The sequence below is a fragment of the Podarcis filfolensis genome (genome assembly GCF_964270895.1).
Source record: "Podarcis filfolensis genome assembly, chromosome: 14".
Taxonomy (NCBI): domain Eukaryota; kingdom Metazoa; phylum Chordata; class Lepidosauria; order Squamata; family Lacertidae; genus Podarcis; species Podarcis filfolensis.
Window position 1 is genome coordinate 16,269,767 of NC_139616.1, and position 20,606 is coordinate 16,290,372.

General features: G+C 46.0%; 1 protein-coding gene across 5 annotated transcripts in view; it reads right to left on the reverse strand.

The window, feature by feature from the left end:
• The window catches only part of ARNT2 (aryl hydrocarbon receptor nuclear translocator 2), a 148,469-nt gene that overhangs the window by 7,731 nt on the left and 120,132 nt on the right, over positions 1-20,606 (reverse strand). For all 5 annotated transcript variants that reach the window (XR_014541656.1, XM_083586516.1, XM_083586515.1 and 2 more), the window contains exons 13-17: positions 19,738-19,810; positions 18,542-18,665; positions 9,991-10,090; positions 4,816-4,954; positions 3,252-3,417 (exon numbers count right to left, since the gene is read on the reverse strand). Coding sequence is in view for 4 of the 5 variants with exons in the window: in XM_083586516.1 (XP_083442642.1) it covers positions 3,252-3,417; positions 4,816-4,954; positions 9,991-10,090; positions 18,542-18,665; positions 19,738-19,810 (602 nt within the window). In the remaining variant the exon portion in view is untranslated. The remainder of the gene's footprint in view (positions 1-3,251; positions 3,418-4,815; positions 4,955-9,990; positions 10,091-18,541; positions 18,666-19,737; positions 19,811-20,606) is intronic.

Here is a 20,606-nt window from a genome sequence, read left to right on the forward strand (position 1 = left end):
AGTCTGAAATCAAGGAATGGGTCAAATGCGCAACTTTATCTATTTTTTTTTTAAAAGCCAAATGCCATAGCTAAAAACTGGTTCCATATCTGCACTTTTGTGCAAGAGTTAAAATTACTCCTTTTTCTTAATCATAATAGTAATGCCCTGAATAAACAGAGCACATGCAGAACAGCTGCATCTGGAATCCCAGCAGTCGTGCGTGGGGAGGGCAGGACTTTAGGGCAGAAGTCAAGGGCCTCACTTAATGGAATGAGCAGGAGCCCCTCCCCACAATGCAGGTGGGCTGACTTGACACATTTTAAAATGTGAAGTAATCCTGTGCATTATCTTCTGAAGAGCACCCCCCCCAGACCATTAGGTACAGTCTAAAATGACCTAGCTTAGAGTGCTGTGGAATCCCATGGGGAATGCAATTTGCCTGCCGAATCTCAAAACCTTGCGTAACCCACCCCTACCATTTGCATTGGTTAAATCAATCTCATCTGGCCCAACCTGACCCCATCCCTGGACAGAACAGCCACTTTGAAGGAGAACATCCTCCACAGATTCTGAAAGGTGCAGAGACTCAGACTTTGGTGAATCTCCTGTAAAAGGGAAGAGAATTTCAAAGCTGAGAGGCACCCAATGAGAAAGTCTCCCTGTGTCTCTTGAGCTCATGGATGGTAAGTTAAAGAGAGAATTATGGCCATCTATTATGGTGCTGGAGGAGACTCTTGAGAGTCCCATGGGCTGCAAGAAGATCAAACCTCTCCATTCTTAAGGAAATCAGCCCTGAGTGCTCACTGGAAGGACAGATCCTGAAGCTGAGGCTCCAATACTTTGGCCACCTCATGAGAAGAGAAGACTCCCTGGAAAAGACCCTGATGTTGGGAAAGATTGAGGGCGCAAGGAGAAGGGGACGACAGAGGACAAGATGGTTGGACAGTGTTCTCGAAGCTACCAGCATGAGTTTGACCAAACTGCGGGAGGCAGTGGAAGACAGGAGTGCTTGGCGTGCTCTGGGCCATGGGGTCACGAAGTGTCGGACACGACTAAACGACTAAACAACAACATTATGTAAAAGGACCCAATTCATAATATAGTGGTACCTCGGGTTACAGCTGCTTCAGGTTACAGACTCCGCTAACCCAGAAATAGTACCTTGGGTTAAGAACTTTGCTTCAGGATGAGAACAGAAATCATGTGGCGGCAGCGGCAGGCCCCATTAGCTAAAGTGGTACCTCAGGTTAAGAACAGTTTCAGGTTAAGAACAGACCTCTGGAACGAATTAAGTAAGTACCCAGAGGTACCACTGTAACTGAATTAGGAAACTTGAAGGAAGTCTGGTAAGGTCAAAGCAAAAGACCCTTCCTCAATAGGAATATTTTGGTCGAGTTTTGAGCTTCTCTGAGTGTGACTTAAAAAAACAAAAACAAAACAGTAATAATAGCCCCCATGCTTACGGGAGGCTTTGGTATCTAAGTGATCTCTCTTCACCTTTTGTTCCTGGCACTCGCCTTCAAACCGCAGAAATTGATTCATAGCCTGTCCTGAATTATCTGCTACAAACTCCGGGCTTGAGATATGCTCTTCAGTTTGCTGACGCGAGAAAATATAAATTCAAGCTCTTCCCACTCAACACAACAGCATTTTCTCCAAGTGCAAACAAACTAAACAAAAAAAGACGGCCAGGTTTCAGGGTTCAAGGTGGATGGACTTTGTGATGACCAATGAAACCATATATCTCCTATGGACTGGGGTAGTCAGCATCTCTCTCTTGAATATATTGTCGCACCGCAATGCTCATCATCCCTTTGCTCTGCTGGCTGGGACTGATGGGAGCTGGGGTGCAACAACATGTGGAGGGAACCATGTTGGCTGCTGCCCCTGCTTTAGACAACTGCCTCTATACACACACACACACACACACACACACACACACACACACACACACAGAAGAAGAATGGATTTGACTATCAACTTTCAGGCTTGTAGATGTACATTCGTGTCTCCTACTGATTTCTCTGCATTTACACCCCACCTTTCTTCCAAGGAGCTCAAGGCAATATATATGGTTCTCCCCCTTCTCATTTTATCCTCACAACAACCCCATGAGGTAGGTTAGGCTGGGAGAGAATGCCTGGCCGCAGGTCACCCAGTAAGAGCTTCAGGGCTGAGTGCTGGATCTGAACTCTGCTCCTTCAGCAATTATTCCTTCACTATACAGTGGTACCTTGGGTTAAGTACTTAATTCGTTTTGGAGGTCCGTTCTTAACCTGAAACTATTCTTAACCTGAAGAACCACTTTAGCTAATGGGGCCTCCTGCTGCCGCCGCGCCGCCGGAGCATGATTGCTGTTCTCATCCTGAAGCAAAGTTCTTAACCCGAGGTAATATTTCTGGGTTAGTGGAGTCTGTAACCTGAAGTGTATGTAACCTGAAGCGTCTGTAACCCGAGGTACCATTGTATATTCCTTCACTGCGAGAAGTGAGGTTACAGGGAACCAGGCAGAGGGCCTTCTCGGTAGTGGTGCCCGCCCTATAGAATGTCCTCCCATCAGATGTCAAGGAAATAAACAATTATCTGACTTTTAGAAGGCATCTGAAGGCAGTCCCGCGTAGGGAAATTTTTAATGTTTGATGTTTTATTGTGCTTTTAATATTCTGTTGGGAGCCAGCTAGAGTGGCTGGGGAAATCCAGCCAGATGGGTGAGGTATCAATAAATTATTATTATCAGTATTATCATCATCATCATCATCATCATCAACCAAGCTGCTTTCTGGTTGTGCACCCTGGCTCACCAGTTTAGTCTAGCAAGCTACATGCCCACACCATACATATAAAGCACACGACCTTCCCCCAAAGAATTCTGGGAACTGTGGTTTTTAAGAGTTCTGGGAATTGTAGGGGGTAAACTATGGTTTCCAGGATTCCTTTGTCGAGGGGAAAGGGAAACCATGACTGTTACAGTGGTAGAAATGTGCTCTGAAAGTGCAGATACTGTCTAGCCTCTTTAACTGGCCATTCTGCTTGCTGGGCCCCCAGATCACATGAACTGTGACAGCTGCACATCATAGTTGCACTCAGGTCTTGCTTGTGGGCTTCCCATTGGAACATCTGGTTGGCCACTGTGAGAACAGGATGCTGGACTAGGTGGGCTATGGACATGGGCCTGATCCACAAGAGATATGTCCGTAGTAAGTCGAAGAGACCTCATTGTACCTTGTGGCGCTTTTGTTTTAGGCGAAGCAGCCAGGTTCGTTACCTACCAAATCCTGCTGTCCTGTTAGCTAGGCTGGAGTAGGCATTTCCGCTCGGAGAGGAGGTAGCAGGACTGGACAGGGGGCTGTATGACGCTGGGTCAGCAGAGTAAGTGTGACTGGTTCCAATTGCAAAGGGAGAAGACTGAGCCTTGCCAGACTGCGAAGGAATTTGCTGAATGGGAGAGTGAAAGACAACAACATCAAGGCGTTATCATCCTTCCTGCGGCATCTGACCCAAGAACAAAGTGGCGCAACAGACTTCAATCTCTATTTGCAAAACAAGCATCTTTACAGAGCTAGTTAGGTGTGTTGCTGTGCTCCAGCAACGTGGGTTCTGGACTGTTTAATTTCAAGAAACCCAAAGCATAGCTATGTGCTACGAACTGCTTGTTCCCTCTCTTCCCAGGCCAATGGTGTGGAACCCCTCTCTGTCCGAGGGCCACTTTTCCCTCCTGGGTAGGAATTGTGGAGGGCCACATACCAGTGGCCAGCCAGACCAGAGGCAAAAGTGGGTGCAGCAATGAATGTCAATGTTATCTTTGTACAGCACACACACAAACACACCCCATCCTCCATCCAGGAAAGGAAGAGGCATTATCAGAATTCAAGGACACATTCAGCCAGGCTTTTTTTAAAGCTTGCCAAATTGTTTTTATTGCTTTTCCAAATTTTACCTAAAAAGGTAAAGGTACCCCTGACTGTTAGGTCCAGTCACGGATGACTCTGGGGTTGCGGCACTCATCTCGCTCTATAGGTCGAGGGAGCTGGCGTTTTTCCGCAGATAGCTTCTGGGTCATGTGGCCAGCATGACTAAGCAGCTTCTGGCGAAACAGAGCAGCACATGGAAACGCCGTTTACCTTCCCGCTGGAGTGGTACCTATTTATCTACTTGCACTTGATGTGCTTTTGAACTGCTAGGTGGGCAGGAGCTGGGACCGAACGGGAGCTCACCCCATTGCAGGGATTCGAACTGCCGACTTTCCAATCGGCAAGCCCTAGGCTCTGTGGTTTAGACCACAGCACCACCCGTGTCCCTAAATTTTACCTAATCAGCCACAAATTAAAATAAATACTTTTTTTTGTTTGTGTGTGTGTGCAAAAAATGGTTTCCTACACTCTGTTCTTGATGCATCCAAAGTTTCCTCTTGTTGCTGATTTATTTTCCTAGTTGCTTCTAATACACATTCCGTTAAACTTACCTATCCTTAACCATCAGCTATTCACTTGCGAATTCCTGCATGTACAATACTTTAACAATTGCAGTAACTACAAGTGAGGTTACTCCACAATTGATCAAATCCACAATAAATCAGTAATTAACACATCCAACCAGGCTAAAGCATTCCGTGTACAAACAGGGCCAGTGAGAGATGGGCTTGGGGTTTGTTTCAAGGACCAGATCAAGAGACCTTGAGGTTAGCTAGTGCTGGCTCAAGGCTTTGTGAGAGTCTTTAGGCAATATGTATTCAGGAAGGTCCCCTCTCAGAGTAAGACTCCTGTCTCTACTGCCTTCTCTCTTTGGGCCCAGGAAGTGAAACCTTTTCTATAACTTTTTCTATAACTCTCCTACCTGTCCTGGAAATGGAGGGCGACTTCCCGTCCAGGCAACTTGACTCTGATTTAGTTGGCGTGAGATCTGGGACAGGTTCTGACCAGCTGATGATGACGACTGGATGTCGTTGACGCCGGGCACGTGGACCACAGACGAGCTTCAAAGGGAGAGAACAGGAATGAGTTTGACGTTATAAGGATGCTCACGGGGTTGCATCCAATGTTACTCATGGAGTAGACCTAACAAAATCAACAAATACCTTAGGTTCATTAATTTCATGGCTCTGAGGAAAACGTTGTTGAATGCAAACTACTGTTTACAAGAACACCTGTAATTACAGTTTGCAAACCTCCCAATCAACCAGTAAACCACTTAAACAAATCGCGTTTTGGGATACATGGACTACAACTCAAATGCAAAAAATGCAGACTATTACTTTTGCTGCATTGAACATCCCAGAATAACCCTTTGATCTTAAGTAAACTTCTTCCGAGGACTAATGGCAATATTTTAAAAGTATACAGGGTTTTTTTAATTGCCTGGTATTCTATATCAACCAACAATGAAGATAAATAGAAAGCTGAAGAGGGACCCTGATAAGGAATTAACAAGAATATAAGTACAGTGGTACCTCTGGTTGTGAACGGGATCCGTTCCGGAGCTCCGGTCACATCCTGAGGAATTCGCAACTGGAGGTGCTGCTTCTGCGCATGGCGCGGTTTAATGCTTCTGTGCATGGCAAAACCCGGAAAAATACTTCCGGGTTTGCCATGTATGTATCCCAAAGGATACGTAACCAGAGGTGAACGCAAGTAGAGGTACCACTGTAGCTTATATGCACACAGATACTTTCAGAGTGTGCAAGAGGAAGGAATACCTGCCTTCAGAGATGCCCACTGCTCATTCTTTCTGCAGAAGTCACTAACCTGGATGTGCCTACCGGAAGGAAGTATTAAACCTGGAACAATTACCCGTGCAGAGATGCAACAGGCAAGTTCATCTGAGGATGAACCAATTCAGCAACGTTTCTGAACATTCTAGTCATATTTGATGAAGAATTGCAGCAGAATTCCCCCCCAGAGGTTGGTTAAGGGGAGGCATGGCCAGGAGCAGTGAAACACACAAAAACGCAACAGACACATATTTTGGGCTTGCAAAACACTCTTAATTATTTAATTTATTTCTCATGGTATGCTAGCACTGCACTCACGGCACACACAAATGTACCCTGGCAGCAATTTTGGGGAATTGCTCCAGTAACAGAGCCAGAAAGTGCCAACTGAGGGACTCAAATCTTGGCAGCATAAAGGAGAAGATGAAACAACTCTCCCCCCAGCCTTTTGCAGGTGTTTTTAAACTCCAAGAGATCCTCCTCAGCCTACATGAGCACACACAATGGGCAACAGTCTTCTTAAGCAGAGCCCTGCAACCTCCATTCCTTCGTTTTACATGGATGAGTCCAGATATAACCGAAGGCTGAATGCAATTAATATATTTGCTATGGGTGATATTGCCTCCTCCTGCATTGGTTTCAAAAAGGATGCTATTCATAATTGCAGAATGCTCCAAAAGTATACTTTTCCTACAAAAAAGATACGAAACTATTGTTTCCCGAGTTTTATTTTTTGCAAAAAACAAACACAAAAGTGCTATGCAGCAGCCTAAAGGATATCTCCTTCCCCACTTCTCAGTTCATGATATATTTTCCATTTCCACTTTCTTCTCTGCAGAAAACAATAATAGCAACACACAGCATTTGTTTAACAAAGGCCAAGGGTTCAGAGTGCTTTGCAGGCATTCTCTCAGTCATACTTAAAACCTTTCTAGAGGGGCCATAGCTCAGTGGTAGAGAGCACACTTCATATGGATCCAATCCCTGGCTCCTCTAAGTAGGGCTGGGAAAGACTCCTGCCTGAAAACTAAACATGTGGTCTGTTGCTGAGCTATGGACCCTCACTGGTGGGCAGTCAGATGATGCGGCAAAGTCATGTGCCCCAGGGCCCATGTGTAACATTTTAAGGGTCATGGGAGGCAGGCAAGACCCACCCAGCATGTTTCTCTGGACCAAGTCCACACGCCAAGTACCGTATTTTTCGCCCTATAGGATGCACTTTTCCCCCTCCAAAAATGAAGGGGAAATCTGTGTGCGTCCTATGGGGCGAATACAGGCTTTCGCTGAAACTTGGAGAGCGAGAGGGGTCGGTGCACACCGACCCCTCTCACTCTCCAGGCTTCAGGAAGCTATCAGCAAGCCTGGGGAGCCCGCAGGAGTTCCCGCAGGGCTCCCTAGGCTGCAGATAGCAGCCTGCTGCCCGGTGCGCGGGCGCCCTGAAGCAGAGCGCCCCGCGCGCCGGGCAGATATCCGCAGCCTGGAGAGCCCTGCGGGAGTTCCTGCAGGGCTCCCTAGGCTGCGGATAGCAGCCTGCTGTCCGGCGTGTGGGTGCCCTGAAGCAGAGCGCCCTGCGCGCCGGGCAGACATCCGCAGGGCTCCCTAGGCTGCGGATAGCAGCCTGCTGCACGGAATGCGGGGCGCGCTGAAGCAGAGCGCCCCGCGCTTCGGGCAGACATCGGCCAGCCCCACAAGCTCGGGGGACAGCGGGGAGGCGCAGCGCCGCCATCCCGCTGTTCCCCGACCTGGTTTGGTTTCCCCGACCTGGTTTTGGGGGGGAAATAAAGGAATTTTTTTTTCTTTATTTCCCCCCCCAAAAAAACTAGGTGCGTCCTATGGGGCGGAGCGTCCTATGGGACGAAAAATACGGTAAATCAGATCACTGTAACAAAACAGTGAGAAGACCCAGACCACAGTTCTCACAGTGAGCACAAGAGTACTTTCTCCCCTTCTGTAGTTTCCAGAAACCGGAATTCAAAAGCATACAGCCTTAAGACTGTGGAATCACAGAGTAGGAAGGGGCCACGAGAATCCTCTAGTCCACCCCCTGCAACGCAGGAATCTTTTGCCCAAAGTGGGGCTCAAACCCACGACCCTAAGATAAAGAGTTTCAGGCTGTACCAACTGAGCTATCCCAAGCTGAGGGGTTGTAGAGTATTAATATCCAAGCAAACGCAGAAGTAAGCCCTGCTCAGTTCAATGGGGCTTACTCCCAAGTAGATGTGTGTAGGACTGTGAACTTAGGAAGCCTCACCATTACAGACTTTGAGTCTTTAAGATCAAAGAACCTGGGAAAAATAAAATACATAACTACTTTGTACTGCACGATCGCTGTCTTGTTATGACTTCTATGACATGATGTACCTTTCTGGAATTTCCCTGAACGGAGAATTGAATCTCGTTCAAAATATACTAGCTGTGCAGTTATGTTATGTAATAAATTATGTACTGTAATAAATTTGCCCTGTACAGATTACTAACACTACAGAAAAAGGAGATCAGAGATCTTCTGTGCTGTGTCTGTTTTCATGATTATGTAACATTCAAAAGCAAATAAATACTTCTTAACTATACCGGCCTCACTTTTATGTTGCAGGAGACACCCAACAGAATAGCATAGAAATCTACACACAACCTTCAAAGAAAACAGTTCAGGAATCCCAAACCTCAGAACAGCCATGGGAAATTAGTTGCACTGTAATGTAGTCCTAGCTTCACATATCGGATTTAATTAAAGCATATTTTAATATTGGCAATATCCTCTAGGGCTACTTACTGATTGCTTTTTCATTCAGGCAATAAACATCAAGGAAGGTTTTTTCTTTCCAAGAAAAGCGTTTCCTTCCCAAGAACAACACTATCAATTATATGCTCAAAATAAACCACACCACACTCGTTTCTACAAAAACATAGCTGGCATTTGATTTCTAATTCCCTCTCCTGGGCACCTAACTGGTGAATGGTGTGCTCTCTCACCCTCTCTCCTTTCTTGTTCATTGTTCAGCGGCTCTGAAATTTAGGGTCACTACACAATTCAATGAAATCCTACTTGAATAGCTGCATGAGTTACAGCTGTTTAATGTGCATTTAGACGATGCACATCTGTGTATAAGAACGGGCATCCCTTTTTTGGAAGAGGCATTTTATCTGAATGAGAGAGAGAAGGGGGTTGCCTCTTCTAAGATGGTGTCTGCCTTCTGCAGTTTTCAAAACCGCGGTTCCCAACATGGGACACACGCCCCACAGGGGGGCAATTTGATTTTTAAGAGGGGCAATTCCAGAATGAGTTAGACCAAGTTAATGGCCTTTTAGGCTTCCTCCATGTGAATAGGAGTTCACTTTTAGAATAATAAGAATTATATGTCATGGGGGGAGGGCGGCAATCAGGATTTTAGAGATGCTTAGGTGGGGCATGGCCAAAAAATGGTTGGGAACCACTGTTTTAAAACTAGTTGTATAAAAATTATATCACACACACACGAAAGAAATATAATCATTTTGATTATTATTCTGTGTTCTTTTTAATGTTTTTATATTGCTGAACGATGCAATATATGAATATTTTTCTAAATAAAAAAGGGCACTTTTTTAATCAGGCAAAAAGTTTTAAATAAATCAATTAATCTAACTAATAAATCTATTAAGCTGCATCAGACTTTACCTTGTATTTCAACCCCGCCCGCCCCCCCCAGCTGTTGTTACTATTATAATGCCCCTCTTTGGGTTTGCTTCCTTTTCCATCTTGCTCCTCCTCCTCCTTTGCAGTCCCCTTTTCGCTTCTTTGCATTTTGTCTTAATTTCCCCCCCTCCTGCATTCTGCTAGCTGTCTTTTCTTTACTGTATCCAGGTGAGATTTATACTTTTGCGCCCTGAGCCAGGTTTATTAGTCGCTCTCTAAAAAGGCATTTACCAAATTTTTATTTTTTATTTTTATTTCAAACTCAGTTATTTCAGCAAAGACCCTCAAGAAATGGCAAAAAATGATTGTCAGCTATATACATCAGGGCAAGAGACCTAGACTGCGACTAACGGTATTGTATCAACATTCCCAGAAGGTGAGCACAAGTCAACTATATTTGCAAAAACACCATGATGCGGCCCATATACAAAATTTCAGATCCTGAAAAATCCTATTAGTGGATGATTCCAGGGCAAAGAGATTTCTGGAATGTGGCCACAGGGATTCTTTCCTATATGGAGAATTAAGCCATGATGCTGTTAAGAATCAAGGGCCGTCGCCATCTATGACTCTTACACAATTGCGTTTCTTTTCTTGTGATTCATTCTGCTGCCATGTACAATACCTGAACGACTTTCCAGAATGTCCCGGCTGGAAGGGGCTCCCTTGAGAGTAGATCTGCTGGTTACCGGCTGTGGATGCTGAAGGCATCATCTTTTTATCTGCTGCAAGAACAAGCACAGAAAAAGCCATTTCAGGATAACGGGATGGGAACGCACAGGAAATGCACATTGCGCGGCAATGGGAAAATGGTTTCTTGTAGGAAAACAACAACAACTACAAAACACACACAACCAAAACCAAAAGTTGGTAGGGCTCCCTTTCAAAAATACCATTACAGTGGTACCTCGGGTTAAGAACTTAATTCGTTCTGGAGGTCCGTTCTTAACCTGAAACTGTTCTTAACCTGAAGAACCACTTTAGCTAATGGGGCCTCCTGTTGCCACCGCGCCACCAGAGCACGATTTCTGTTCTCATCCTGAAGCAAAGTTCTTAACCCGAGGTACTATTTCTGGGTTAGCGGAGTCTGTAACCTGAAGCGTATATAACCCAAGGTACCACTGTACAAACAATGTGGAAATTAACAACTTGCTTCAGGACTGATGAGACAATCTTGCACTCCAGTTATACTAGCAGGGCTGCTCCCAAGGTCACAGTTATGCCAATGCACACTTTTTCAGGCTAGTAATGTTTGTGGCCTTATGTGCAAGGCTGATACAGTCAGGTCAATTTTTAACCACATTCCTTTAAGAATAACCCACCAGGAAGCTCTGCACATCCCATCAAAACTTTGTGTGTGTGTAGGGAGGGACTGTGACCAGCCAACGGAGAAGCTGAAGAAGAGACACTGAAGTTAGAAGGGAAGGTCTTGTCACTGTGAGTCCAGGGCTGCCTTTGCAGGTGGCAGCAGCTGCACCTATCCTGAAGGAGCAGGCAGCTGCACACTCAGCAGGCTCATAGGGTGAGAGTCTCATGCGTGAGCACACCCTGTCTTATCTTTTAAAGCTTGGTGGGAGGTGCATGGCAGTTGTTGGGACATCTCTGTAGCTCCTGTTTGGGTCTTGCCTTTGTCATATCTCTTCCCTTCCAAGATCCTGAACTCTTGGCTCCTGGACCTTGTGCTTTCTACTGAGCCTGAACTGCTATTAGCCTGCATAAAGACTGTTGGCCTTGTGTTGCGAGGCAGTAGTCTGACAGTAAGACAGTTGTACCATCCTAAAAAAAAGGTGCGGTGGGGGCAGGAGGTGGGAGTACCACTGCAAGAGATGGGGATTTGGAGTGTAGCACCACACACTCAATTATCCACGTAGCACTATCCCTGTCTGCTGCTTCTCTGCTCTGGGGAGATGCTATAGTTTGGTAGTAGATCACATGCTTCTCATGCAAAAGGCTCCAGGTTTAATTCTTAGCATTAAACCTGGATCAGGTAGCCAGTGATGGAGAATACCTCTCTCTGACTAAGACCCTGGGGTGTCACTGCCAGTCGGAATCGATAATCCTAGTGTAGACAGATGTACCCCTATGTCTGACCTGGAAAAAGCTTCCTCTGTTCATTTTGGACCTTGAACGGGGAAGTAGAAACAGTGCCCTCTCCAGGTGCATCATCACAATACAAAACATACAGTACGTACAATTTGGCACCTTTAACAGTGCTCAAAATCTAACATCTACAGCAGCTGCTTTGTGGCGCAGTGAGTGAGCACGTTCCTTATATGCATAGGGTTCTGGATTCTATCCATAAATTGCAACACCCTAGAGGTCCCGGGCACTAAGGAAGTTAGATTAGCCTCAACCAGAGCCAGGGCTTTTTCAACACTGGCTCCGGCCTGGTGGAACGCTCTGTCTCATGAGACCAGGGCTCTCCAGGATCTGATTTCTTTCCGCAGGGCTGTAAGACAGAGCTGTTCCGCCTGGCCTTTGGCTTGGAGTCAATTTGATTCCCTCCCCCTCTTTCTTTTCCCTTTCTCCTCCTGTGATGAGGCTGCATGTTAATGTTTTAATGTTTTATTTTAATCTTGTTTTTAAGTTGTATTCATTCAACTTGTTTTTATTATTGCCTGTTAGCCGCCCTGAGCCTGGCCTTGGCTGGGGAGGGCAGGGTATATAAAAAAAAATATTATTATTATTATCCCTGACACCGCCAGTTTAGAAGGATGAGGCACATAGGAAGTGATGGGAAAGACAGCTCTCTGCTGGAGGAGATTCTGGCAAGCTGCTGCCAGTCAGAAAAGACAGGGTTTGACTAGACAGAAAAGGCTTGAAGGGCCGTAGCAGAATGGTAGAACTTGTGTTTTGCCAGCAGGTTAAATCCCTGGCATCTCCAGGCAGGGCTGGGAGAGAACCCTGTCTAAAAGCTGCTGTCAGTCAGTGTAAGTAATACTGAGATAGATGGATCAATGATCTGACTTGGTACAAGACAGCTCCCGCTGTTCTTAAATAATCGGACCTGATATAAGCCTGTGTTGCTTTGTTCACAAGCCGCAAGCTATTCTCCACGCCCACAAGGTTCAAAATGTGAGTTTCTGTGCAGGAGTTGTGGCACGGGCACTGCAGAGCCAGCAGCTGAAGCATGTGAGGTGAGGGCTGGCCTCACCACCAGAATGTGTATGCTAAAACAGCCATTTGCCTGGCTCCTGGAAGTGAGTCAGAGGCAGTTAAAGACTTAGTTGCTGACCAGGGATGGATCTAGTTCAGTTCAGTTCAAGCTTATTTGTCTTCCTGGCCCTTGGCCATTAACAAATCTCGGGAATCTAAAACGCACTGCAAACAACAACTGCAACGTTACATAGAGCCGCAAATTGACCTGAAGACATTGCACAACAATTAAAAAGCATTTCCTCGGAGCTTGATCTCAGATATTTGGAGACAAGTTGGTGGGCAGCTGGTAGGATTTAGCAGCTGTCAAAGCAAAACTGGTGACACTAGAGCACCGTGTGAAGGTCAAGGTGTCAGGGCTGCAGTTCTTCACCCCTGGGTCCCCAGATGTTGTTGGACTGCAACTCCCATCATAACCAGCTAGTTTAGTTAATGGTAGGAATGATGGGAGTTGTGGTCCAACGACATCTGGGGAGCCAAGGTTGAAGAGCAGTAGGTTAGAGACTAGGGAGACCCAGTCTCAGTCATTCTCCCTCAGGCTAAGCTACCTCAGCAGGGTTGTTGTGTAGATAAAATGGGAAGAGAGAATTCATTGTATCACCTTGAACTTCTTGGAGGAAAGATAAGGGGAAAAGCTTAATAATGACACACAATGATTTTGTAACATGACCTCTTTGTTTCTCAATGTCAACTTTCGTCCATTAGACTCACGTACATGCCAAAGCTCCAGAAACTGCTAAACAACTTCTGTTTTAGATTCCCTAAAACTGGACATGAACACGTAGTAATATATATCGTCATTACTGCAGAAAGGAAATGCCCCGCAATCGATTGTATGAAAAACAAAGGAATGTTTTGTGTTTGATCCAGAAACTACTCCGAGGTGCATGAAATGAAATTTAAGCTGGGTAAAATCTCTTCTTAATGAAAATTTTGACAACTGTAGCATATAAGGTTCTCAAGTTCACATAATAAGAATAATATTTGTTGGTTGTTTTTCTCACAGAGTGACCCAAGGCTACTTACATAAAAACCAGTTCAGAACATCCAATAAAAATCTAAAAACAAAGCTAGACAGATAAAACACCTCAGGGCTTACAGATTCCACCTCACACACAAAAAAGCCACAATGCCACCCCTTAAGCTAAGAGCTAAAAGCCTGGGTAAAGAGTAAAGCCTTTGCCAAGCACGTAAAAATAAATAAAGATATTGCCAGGCGTGCCTGCCTAGGGAAAGCATTCCACAAGCAGGTGGGGGTCACCACCGAAAAGGCCTGCTCTCCTGTTGCCACCATCCTTTGGAAGGGGCACACAGAGAAGGGCTTCAGATGATGATAGCAGGTTCGCTGAAATGACTTTAGGGGACAAAAGTGGATGGAATGGACACACTGCGGACCCTCAATTTTACATTCTCTTTTTGAAGCGGCATCATTCTCTCTCTCTCTTGCGCTGATGTTCAGAGTTGTAAGAGCTGCCGCTTAGGGTCTCAAAATGACACTACCTACACCTAAGAGGGAGGGACACAGGTGGCGCTGTGGGTTAAACCATAGAGCCTAGGGCTTGCCAATCAGAAGGTCAGTGGTTTGAATCCCCGGGACGGGGTGAGCTCCCATTGCTCGGTCCCTGCTCCTGCCAACCTAGCCAGAAGCGGCTTTGTCATGCTGGCCACATGACCCGGAAGCTGTACGCCGGCTCCCTCGGCCAATAAAGCAAGATGAGTCCCGCAACCCCAGAGTCGTCCGTGACTGGACCTAATGGTCAGGGGTCCCTTTACCTTTACACCCAAGAGGGAGGCACCAGCAGGTTCAGGGATACCCCAAGTAGTTTGCAGAAGAAGAACAACAAAAATTAGGGGGGGGAACACCTTAATGGGAAAAACTCAGACATCCCAGTAGGAAGTAAGTTGGTCAGTGGCAGAGCACCTGTCTTGGATGCAGGGAAGGTCCCAGGTCCAGGTAGGGCTAGGAATGCTGCCAGCCAGTGTAAGGAACTCTGAGACAGATGGATCAAGTGATCTGACTCAATGTAGTATGTTCTATGGCCATCCAATTGTTCGTCATATGGAAAGGCAGTAACAGCTCAGTGGTACAGCATCTGCTCTGTATGTTTAAGCTCCAGGTAGGGCTTTGCCTGAAACCCTGGAGAGCCACTGCAGGTCAGTGCAGACAATATTGAGCTGGATGGGCCAACGGCCTCATTTGTTAGAAAGGACCTTCCTCTGTTCTAGTGGCAACGGAAGGTTGACTGGGGATGGGGAGGCAGAAACAGGGTTTTTTTTGGCAGGGGGGAATGGAGTGGCTGGAATCCAGAACAGAAGAAGAAGAAGAGTTTGGATTTGATATCCCGCCTTTCACTCCCCTTCAGGAGTCTCAAAGTGGCTAACATTCTCCTTTCCCTTCCTCCCCCACAACAAACACTCTGTGAGGTGAGTGGGGCTGAGAAACTTCAAAGAAGTGTGACTGGCCCAAGGTCACCCAGCAGCTGCATGTGGAGGAGCGGAGACGCGAACCCAGTTCCCCAGATTATGAGACTACCGCTCTTAACCACTACACCACACTGGCTCTCCAACAGAAACACTCTGCACTGCAACATCTGCTTGTAGGTCCCACTTGCTAGGCCAAGCTGTATGCCTAAGGAAAGCCATCTAGTGAGGCTTCCCCAGAAAATCTGATTTCTGGTATTCGGCTGTGTGTTTCCACAGAGGCAGGGGGTAGAAGGAGAGTTCCTTATTTTCAAATTTGGACTCTCAGCAAGTGCAGAACTTCTGACCTCAGCCCATGTCCTCGACAGTTTTTTATATATAATCTGTCTCGTAAGACATGCTGCTTATAAACATATGGCTCTTTCTTCCTGCTAAGATACGTGCTTGACGGCTGCAGAGCAAACGTCCCCACCAAGATTGGCCCCTCTGCATGAGCTTGGACTATTTGCACAAAACCAGTCCAAAATCAACACAATGCTAAATCCTAGAAGTAACGTGCAGGTTTGACTGTATATTTTTGATCACACCTAAGTGAAAAATGCGACTTTTTATCATTTAAGGAAAAAAGGACACAGAATTATAAATGGTGCCTAATCTAGAGAAAGCCATAGGTGGAACTTATTAAACACACACACACACAAATGAAAACATCTCTTGTGCTGTTCATCTAAGTCTTGTAGTCAACCTCCACCCCTTGCATATTTGCTTTAATTAGTTCCTTCCTGGTATGCAAAACTCATACAAACAGCAAACTATAGTTTGCACTTGCCCTGCAAACTAGGATCAAATCCCAGTTTTGCAATCCTGTTTGCAGGAAAATGAAAATAATAAGAACACAGGAAGTTGGTTTCCACTGAGCCAGACCATTGGTCCATCTAGCTCAGTGGCTCTTCAGGGTTTCAGAGAGGAGTATTTCTCTGCCCAGCTCAAGATACCAGAGATGGAACCTTTTGTATACAAAGCATGCACTAGGCCAGTGAGCTGTGCACTTTCTCTAAAAACAGGGAGCTGCCTTATATAGTCATACCCTGGTTTTCGAACAGCTTAGTTCTCGAACATTTTGGCTCCCGAATGCCGCAAACCCGGAAGTGAGTGTTCCGGTATGTGAACTAATTTTGGAAGCCAAACGTCCGACGGGGCTTCCAATTGGCTACAGGAGCTTTGGTTTCTAAACTTTTTGGAAGTCGAATGGACTTCCATAATGGATTCCATTCGACTTCTGAGATTCAACTGTATTGTTGTTTTCCTCCATTCAATCTAGCCCAGCACTGGCTACAGTGGTACCTCGGGTTACATACGCTTCAGGTTACATACGCTTCAGGGGTTACAGACTCCGCTAACCCAGAAATAGTACCTCGGGTTAAGAACTTTGCTTCAGGATGAGAACAGAAATCACACGACGGCAGCAGCAGCAGGAGGCCCCATTAGCTAAAGTGGTGCTTCAAGTTAAGAACAGTTTCAGGTTAAGAACGGACCTCCGGAATGAATTAAGTACATAACCAGAGGTACCACTGTACTTTGACTCTCCATGGTTTCAGGCAGAGATCGATCACATCTCCCGCTATCTGATCCACTGGGTAAAAGCGCCAAGGACTGACCTTTCTGCATGCAAAGCGTCTGCCCTCCCACTGAGCTATGGCCCTTCTCCAGAATATGTCATTTTGCCTCAAACCAGGAACCAATTAATTAGGCTACAGTAGGCGTGTAAGAAGAGGAGGAAGGTGGTGTTAGGAAGAGAGGAGGAAGGAGGTTGTTAGGAGCACAGGAAGTGTACTGGGTCAGACCAGGCTTCCTCAACCTCAGCCCTCCAGATGTTTTGAGACTACAATTCCCATCATCCCTGACCACTGGTCCTGCTAGCTAGGGATCATGGGAGTTGTAGGCCAAAAACATCTGGAGGGCCGAGGTTGAGGAAGCCTGGGTCAGACCATTGGTCCATCCGGCTCACAACTTGTCTATAATGACTGGCTATAGCTGTCCAGGCCCACTGCTACCATTCCCACAATTCTTCCGATATTTGGGAGCCTCCACGCAGCAAGAGACAATTATTGCTTGGGATGACACAGGCTGATGCTGTAGGTTGGAATCTTGCTGTTTGCTAATGGACCATTCCTACAGTGTCCCAGATCGACTTTGAAAAGTCAAGGCAGGGTGAGGTAAGCAGAACAAGTAGTACAGGGAGACCTAATGTTTTTCTCTGTTGGCAAAAGGTCGTTGTGTACCTAGAAAGGACCCCCTGGCGGCTATCTCCTCATTTCTCTTTAGTTGCAAACAGTGGGATGTTTCGGACTTAGCTGAGAGCTACTTGCACGATGATTAATTCAAAACAAATGTAAAAACTTCATCCTCAGCAGGGAAGGTTAGGAACAATAAAAAGGGGAAAACATCACTTCTTTAAACTGTTACTGAAAAAACACAGCACTCCTCCCGCCCAGGAAGAGACTAGGCTTGTTTATGGATGGAATAGCTACTTGCTGTACTGTTCTCCACCAGGCTGACAGGCACCGTTTGAGAAGCAAGCCCCTTGGCTTTCCCTTTTACTAAACTTAACTTTCTTTATTAATCTGCTGCATTGTAAAACTTATCTATGAGACCAGAGTTACTTACTGGGTGACTTTTGCTGAAAGCAGCACAGAATGTGGTTGTAAGAACTTGGCTAAAATGACTGCATCTAACAGTGTTTTACTCAGAGCAGACCCACTGAAATTAATGGATACGGCTAACATAGGTCCATTAAGTTCAACAAGCTTACTGTCAGCAGAACACTGTTGGATACAATCCTTTGTTACTGCCTAGGCAAGAGCCTGTGGCTCAGTTGCAGAGAATCTGCTTTGCATGCAAAAGGTCCCTGGTTTAATTCCCAGGGAGGGCTTGGAGAGAACCTTGTTTGAGGCCCTGGAGAGCTGTGCTACTTGATCATGGTGCCATCAGACTCAGATTTACCCCCTTCCTATAAGGAAACGTAATTGCTTGGGGCCTGCTAGCCATCCTCAGCTACTAGCCACTATAGGAACGCGGGTGGTGCTGTGGTCTAAACCACTGAGCCTCTTAGGCTTGTTGATCAGAAGGTAAGCGGTTCAAATCCCCATGATGGAGTGAGCTCCCATTGCTCTGTCCCAGCTCCTGCCAACCTAGCTGTTCAAAGGCACACTAGTGCAAGTAGATAAATAGGTACCACTGTGGCGGGAAGGTAAATGGCGTTTCCGTGCGCTCTGGCTTCCATCAAGGTGTTCCGGTGCACCAGAAGCCGTTTAGTCCTGCTGGCCACATGACCCGAAAAGCTGTCTGTGGACAAACGCCGATTCCTTTGGCCTGAACGCGAGATGAGTGCGGCAACCCCATAATCACCTTTGACTTGACTGTCCAGGGCTCCTTTACCTTTATTTTTTTACTAGTACACGCCCCCGTCCCACCAAGGTATGCACATTGGAAGGGAGTGTTTGGTTCAGTATCTATTGAAGATACAAGTATTTTGTCAGAATAGAGGATCACAAATAGCAGCGATACCAATAACAATCTTAAGAGTAGAGTTTACTTACTAGTAGTTATGCCAGCGAACATCTCGGCAAACCTTGGATCCCTCTCTTGGGAGAAGATGGCATCAGGCTTCTCCACTGGCTTCCCACCCTCATGAACGTTAGACTGTATACTTGGAACGGGTACCTATTTGCAACAGGCAGAGAGAAGGAAGTCACACACCCCTTTATGGCTAAGCTTCCACCTTTTCCAACAGCAGTAAGCTTGAAGATTCAATTGTCTTATGATTTTCTGTACTGCCACAGAACAACTCTGGCCCAATTGAATGCTCTTCAGGACATGAACCAGGGGTCCTCTGTGCCAGGCATTCATTCCCAAACAACGGCTTATCGTGTAGCAGCAAGTATTCCGGTGGACAGGGAGAAAGCTGTGGTTGATGCTGCTGCCATGTGACTGCAAACTAAGCCATGGTTTGGCTTAGTGCTGCATCAGAACTTGGGGTAAATGATTTGTTTCTCCCAAACAAACCATGAGTGGTAGAGCCAAGAACAAACCTTGGTTACAGCTCATGGTTTGTTTGGAGTGAGACAAACCAAAAGCCTGTGTTCACCTGTAATGGTTAGATAAATCATGGTTTAGCGCTCATGACTGTGATTTTCTCCCTGTGCAACAACATACTTGCTTGTTCCCATTGAACTGTTAGCTTAGTATTATGGGTAGACCCCACATGGTTTGTATGGAAGTGAGAGCTGGACCATAAAGAAAGCTGATCACCGAAGAATTGATGCTTTTGAATTCTGGTGCTGGAGGAGACTCTTGAGAGTCCCATGGACTGCAAGAAGATCAAACCTATCCATTCTGAAGGAAATCAGCCCTGAGTGCTCACTGGAAGGACAGATCGTGAAGCTGAGGCTCCAATACTTTGGCCACCTCATGAGAAGAGAAGACTCCCTGGAAAAGACCCTGATGTTGGGAAAGATGGAGGGCACAAGGAGAAGGGGACGACAGAGGACGAGATGGTTGGACAGTGTTCTCAAAGCTACCAACATGAGTTTGAGCAAACTGCGGGAGGCCGTGGAAGACAGGAGGGCCTGGCGTGCTCTGGTCCATAGAGTCACGAAGAGTTGGACACGACTAAACAACAAAATGGGTAGACCAGGCCAGTATGTGCTTGTGGTGTTGTTTAGATTTCCAATTCCTGCCTATTTTTATACACAAACAAACAAACAGGGAGTCCACCTCACCAGGGATGTCTCACCTGAGATAAGTCATATGATGATAGTCCATCCCTCTGGTGCACCTCAAGCTCTGCTTGTTGTTGCTGAAGTTGCCTGGAAGCAGGAAAGAGAAACTGTTGCTGCTGGTTCATTCGAGGCTGCAGGACTATATTTAACAGACAGGAAGATTGTCTGGCTGGCTGTGACTCGCCAGCTTAATATCCAACATGTGCCTCCTTGCCCTATACCCTCTTGGTCCAACCTGTTCACCTTCCCCAATGATAAAGCAAGCATGCTTTTAAATTTTGCCCCAGCACAGGAGAGGAAAGATGGGTGACTGGTGGGACCAGGAAGGAACAAAGCAGGAGATGTCTGGGTATGCAGAACCATAATTAGAGACATGCAGGTGTTTGTAACCTTCTTCCCCTGTAAGGTATTCCAGCAATAAATCATTTTCCAATTTAAAGAAAAGGGCATTTGGGATGGGAGCTGCAGAAAACCTGAGCTCCTGCTTCTTTCCAGCAGGCAATTTTAGAATTTTTTGAAGTTCTCAATTGCAACCTACTAAGATTGAAGGAAATTAAGCCATCTGAATGCATGAGGGGGGCACCCTGCGGGTGATAGCCTTAATCCAATTAGGAAAACTTTGGAAGTAAATTAAAATGTGCAGTAGCAAGGCCCTCTACATCAAAGGAAACTGACACATTCAATACCGGGGAGGTGAAATGAATCAGAATGAGGAAGAGAAATATGTCAAAAATGCCTGTATAAATCTCTCGGATGCAGACATAATCTGTGTTCAGTGTCAGGTGCTTTTTAGGAAATGCCAAAAGTCAGTTTATTTGAAACCAACAAGGCTGGTGGTTCATATACCATACATTTTTCTCTCCGCATGAATATTTCTAGTTGG